Source organism: Myotis davidii, unplaced genomic scaffold (genome assembly GCF_000327345.1).
Source record: "Myotis davidii unplaced genomic scaffold, ASM32734v1 scaffold89, whole genome shotgun sequence".
NCBI classification, from domain to species: domain Eukaryota; kingdom Metazoa; phylum Chordata; class Mammalia; order Chiroptera; family Vespertilionidae; genus Myotis; species Myotis davidii.
In genome coordinates this window covers 5,444,705-5,450,352 of record NW_006300372.1, presented here as the reverse complement: position 1 = coordinate 5,450,352, position 5,648 = coordinate 5,444,705, and the positions used below count along the sequence as shown (strand labels likewise).

Below are 5,648 nucleotides of genomic sequence, written 5' to 3'. Positions count from 1 at the left end.
TACATGCCCTTGATGCCCTTGACCGGAATCAAACCTGGGACCCTTCAGTCCGCAGGCCGACGCTCTATCCACTGAGCCAAATCGGTTAGGCTCAACACTGTTCTTACTCATCATTTCAATCAATCGCCACTTCACCTTCACTCCAAAGAATCACTCCAAAGAAACCACATCTGTACTCACAAAATGTCTGCACACAGGGCACATTTGTTGCCATGCATCCTGCCATCGGGGCCACGGACTGGGTCACTCTCCCGGGTACAATAAAGCCTTCCATTCTTCACTTGGTCTTCATATTCTTTGCAAAAATCCTTTAAAAAGACAAGCAATTACATTGAACACGTTTCTACATTTTGATACAGAAAATTTATACCAAAACTTCATAGTCAAAGAATGTCAGATCTTAAAGGTGTTGGTAAACATGTATTACATATTAATGAGAATTAATAAAAGTAGTAATTACATTGTGAAATTACTCAGTGCCTGTATTTGCTATGTGGCATATTTTTTAAAAGGTAAAATAGCCTTAGAAAGGATAAGGTTGAGAAAGTATTTCCTATAACTAGCTAGTTCTTGTTAACTTCCAAATCTATGAAAAAATATCAAACAAAAAATCTTTCATGGCTTTCCAACAAAATGCAGCAGCCAAAACAAAATAAAATAAAATAAAAATTGACAATGAGAATATAGAAGCGATGAGGTGAGATATTTACATGCTACTTAATATGGATCAAGGCAAGAATAATCCAAACTAGTTGGCAAGGAAACAAAAAAGATGGTATCCAACAGCATCTGGCTTCTGTTAGCTGGTTTTCTCCATGGAATCGTGCATCGTTTTTGTGCACTCTGCTCCTTTATAGATGCTTGTTTATAATATTATAGGCGGACACCTTAGAGAGAGTGAATCTAATTTTCATTCACTCCCCTTCTTAGAGAGATAGAATATCAAGATGAATATTTATTTAGAAAACCTTAAAAAGATTGTGACTTCCCTGCAAAATCTGAAAGGTTTGTACTGGTTCAGTATTCTCTGGTTTTTCTTAGTAGTTTTGAAAACTACTATTTGATGTGGGGTAAGTTTATACACACACACATTACTCTAGAGTTGGGAATCTCTATATCAAGAAACATATTTTGTGATGATATATATTACTATAATATAACCTACAATAATGCTTCTCTTTAGCCTTCTCTTCAACTGTGTGACTTTCATTTTTCCATTTCAGCCAAGAAAATATGAACATAAAGTCAGAGATCTGGGCAGCTGGATTGTGCTTCAAACCCACTGGGAGACCATCATAAAATCTCACTACCTTTGAGACCCAAATCCCACCGCCTACACAATGAAGTTTTTGGAACAGATGTTCTTTAGGACCTTTTAAAAAATTTGAATTCTCTCTTTTTTTAAAAAAATACATATTACTTAGGACACTTTAAAAGGGAATCCTAATTACCTCCTAATAAGAAGATATTTGTTTTTGGAGGAGCAATGGGTGTGCTCCAAACTTCCTGGTTGTAACAATCTAGGAATACAGACACAGAAGTCACCTGGTAATCATAACATGGTAATAAAATCAATGCTCAATGATTCCCGTAAGAGAAACAATGATAATTTCAGTTTATAAGTTGTGATTCACCCAAGGAGATTCTGTAGAAATACTTTTGTGAGCAACCCACTGACAGTTTAATTATGGGGCAGATATTGAGCCATCACTATAAACCTGTCGTATTCAACATAATCTTGTCCAATGACCCCACCAAAACAATAACCCCAGCCACAGAGAGGATAGGGGAAAATAGCCAAGATGTGATGAAAGACAAGGGAAAAGAACTCTCTGTATTTACGAAGTAGTAAAATGCTATCACATGTTGACCCAAGGTTTCAGACTGAAGTTTAACAACCACCACTAAAGAACTGCTTTTCAAATTTCAGTGAGTATTGAACAAATTGTTGACAACTCTGAATGCTTCGTGCTTCTTGACTGAAATACTGAATAGCCTATGAAAGTTGAGATTTTTGCTTCATTGAGTAGCAATCTGAAGTGAAAGGTCAGGCCTTGACTATCATAAACTGGATCTGTGTTTCCCTTGGGAAAACATGTGCCCTATAATCCACAAGAATTTTATACCTGTATTAGCACATAAAGGTGCAAGACTTAGAATCCCAAACCAACAGGAAAGCAGGATTGAGATCATTTAATCATCCTCTTTATTCTGTTGCCAAGAAAAATTGAGGCCCAGAGAGAAGAGATGACTGGCTCAGTTTCACACACAAGAACATGACAGAGCTCAGTCTAAAACTTAGGTGCTCTGACTCCTCAACAAAAGGCTAGCATCAATAATTTTAATTATTTAGCAAAGTAACTGCTATCACTTTTACTGAAAGTAGGTTTATTAGCCTTCGTGATTTAAGAAATCAGGCTGCATTACCTACAATGCCTATTCTATTAACAAAATGAATATCATTTTCATGCTAGATGGAAAATTAAATCATCTAATAATTCTTAAAAACTTAATTGTGGGTGTATTTTTGAAACCCCAAGCTCAATATTTGTTTGAAATTTTCATGTAACAGAAGCAAGACCTTTGTAAATGGGATTTATTATACATAAAATATACTAGTGGATATATTTTGTTCAAAAGACTATAATTATTGTTATTTTATAATTTTTTAACTTAGAACCTCATTTTTAATTTGTAATAAAACTTTACAATTTGGTTTCCCCCAAAAAACATCAACAAACTGTAAGAAGCTGTTAATAAAGGTCTTAAATAACAAAAAATTATTTTTAAAGTTATTCCTGTCTAATTTATATTGTTATATTTTTTATAATTTATTCAAAGCAAGATTAATTTACACAAATTGTGAAATTAAGGGAAAGAATAATGTGATAATGAAGGACAATGACATTATTAAATGACCTCAAACATTTAAGCATATGTTTATTAAGACCTATAGCCATAAGAACCCAATTGTGTTGGTGGGTAATTTACCTTTTCAGCACTTCGTCGAATTCTGGTTTCATCGTGTCGCTTTCTATTTTCTTCAGCTTCTTTTAAGCTGTGAAGAATGAAACACTTGGTCAGTTTATACCTCGATCCTATTTTCAGTGTCCAGTTCTGTGTTAAGCACATTTATATCTTTTGCCCTAACTTGTTAAACTGATCCACTTACATTAGACAAGCTTTTCTCTGTCTTGAATGTCTGAGCCTGAAAATTACTAAAGATAAGGAAGGGTGCGAAACTGACTCACTCACAGTCAATTAGAAGCATTGTTCTGTGTAACTCGATGGGTGTGACTCCCTGATTGACAAACATATTGTCAGAAGAATTCCCTTTAACAGGCAGAACCAAGAGCATTAAAACAATGCTGTGACGAGGTGAAACCAGACTGAGTATTGGAAATATTGTCACCCACACCCTATGTATAGCTTTTTATACCTTGTAAAGTATTTTGTTTGCCTGTATGTAAAAGCATTATTGTTAATAAAAACTATATGAAATTGAGCTTCTAAGTCTTTTTGTATCATCTATTATCTAATTACAGTATCTTCCTACATTATTATCTTAGTTCTACAGAGAAAGAAATTAAGAGTTAGGGAGGTCAAATTCTCCTTTTTGGCTATTGCATAAAGAGAAAATGAAAGCTGCAGAATTAGTACAGGTTTGAAACTAAAAGCACATGTCTCCTAGTTCTAAACAAGTGAAAATTTGGCTGATTTCCAGTCTAGAAACCAGTTATAATTACTATATTGTAAACCTGTTAAGACATGCCCTTGAATTCTACAACAGTACACTTTAATTTTCAAAGGCAGGTGTGAAGTTTATTAATCTGTAAATCTTTCTCTGACCAGATTTAGAGATCCCAGAGATATATACAGAGCACTATAAGGCTTGCTGGCATATGGATTAGAGTCTATATCTTGTTGAACATCCAGAATATTAAAGACTCGTTGGATCGTATTCATACCAGGGTCTCAGTGCTAAGAATCATGTCAGGCACCCTGGGAAAGATTAACCTAACAGTTCTTCCCTTTCATAAATTCCATCTTTTATACTAACAATAAATTCAGCCACATGACATTGTTATCATTATTATTATTTTAAATTAGACTTTCATTTAGTAAGTCTCTAATACCTGCCCCCAAAAAGCAAAGCATGTCAAATGACTGAACGAGGTTATTTCATATGAAAGTGCTTTTTAATTTTCAAAACATTATGCCTTATAAGACATTGTGCAATTTCAAGTCATTATATGGAACAAGTTAAGTCTTGAATTTAATAACCAACTAGCATAACCACTGTATCCACTCCTTTTAAGAAACTTTAGCAAATGACATGAATTAAAAAGAGAAAGGCCACTCTGGGAGCAAGGGCCATTTTGCCTTCTGAAGACCAAAGATTGCATGATAAGGACTTGATCTCTCTGTGGAGTGGTGCTTAGGACAGCCACCAAGGGCATCCTCATCAAGCCCACCTGCTTGGCCTGCTTGGGGATGGTGATACTCACAACAGCTCAGCACACATCACACACTTATTGCCATGCGTCCTTCCATCAGGGCCACGGACTGGATCATTTTCCCTCGTGCACCCAAGTCTTCCATCCCTCACATAAGGCCGAAAAGCACTACAAACATCCTAGAACAGGAGAAGAAATGTGACATTTGCCACCTCGAATGTAATGCTTACAATGCTGCTTTCAGAAATTTTATAGAACTCAGTGCTTTTCTGTCCAATGCAAATTAGCCACGTAACGCAGTCTCAGAGGTAGCTCCGTATAATTCACGTGGTGAAGTATGGAACTCTTTACTTATTAATTCACTAATTAGTAAACGTGGATAACCTACTATGTACTAGAACTAAGGTAGAACACAGTCCTTGCCCGCAGCTTGCTCACAATCTACTGGGTCACATAGACAAAGAGAGATTTAAAATACATGCTAAAAGTCTTGATGGAGGTCATCGCCGGTGCCTATAAGAAGGGCACCAAAACTTGACTTAGAAAAGTCATTCAGTGAGAACAAGGCAACTGTGACACAGTGAGATGTTCACTTCCTTCCCCTAACATCAAAGGCTCACAGAATTTTAGCATAAAAAGAAGCTAGTTAACCCAAATCTCAATTTTAGATATGGAAACACTGGAACAGGATGGTTAAGGGGTTTGTCCAAGGTCTCCTGACAGCAAGTGACAATGCCGGGGTTTCAATTTAGGTGAGTGACAGGAGGGTAGTGACCTTTAATTTTCAAAACATTATGCCTTATACGCAGGTAGTTCCCTTTTAACGAATTTTCCTCCTTCCCTCCCTCTCTCTCTTCCTCCCTCCCTCCCTTTCTCCCTCCCTCCTTCCTGTCTTCAGGGGTTTGTCCAAGGTCTCCTGACAGCAAGTGACAATGCCGGGGTTTCAATTTAGGTGAGTGACAGGAGGGTAGTGACCTTTAATTTTCAAAACATTATGCCTTATACGCAGGTAGTTCCCTTTTAACGAATTTTCCTCCTTCCCTCCCTCTCTCTCTTCCTCCCTCCCTCCCTCTCTCCCTCCCTCCTTCCTGTCTTTCCATAGAAAGCTGAAATAGAGCTGAAAGATCTAACTACTAAAGTAACCTGGTCTAGTTTCAGAAACTATCAATTGCTTTTCGTCACAAGCAGTAC

At 36.7% G+C, this 5,648-nt stretch overlaps 1 protein-coding gene across 1 annotated transcript in view; it reads right to left on the bottom strand.

Moving 5' to 3' along the window:
• SPINK5 (serine peptidase inhibitor, Kazal type 5) overlaps positions 1-5,648 on the bottom strand; it is a 71,127-nt gene that overhangs the window by 39,109 nt on the left and 26,370 nt on the right. Inside the window, exons 7-9 of the mRNA XM_015572606.1 lie at positions 4,509-4,636; positions 2,992-3,058; positions 181-308 (exon numbers count right to left, since the gene is read on the bottom strand). Coding sequence (XP_015428092.1) covers positions 181-308; positions 2,992-3,058; positions 4,509-4,636 — 323 coding nt within the window. The remainder of the gene's footprint in view (positions 1-180; positions 309-2,991; positions 3,059-4,508; positions 4,637-5,648) is intronic.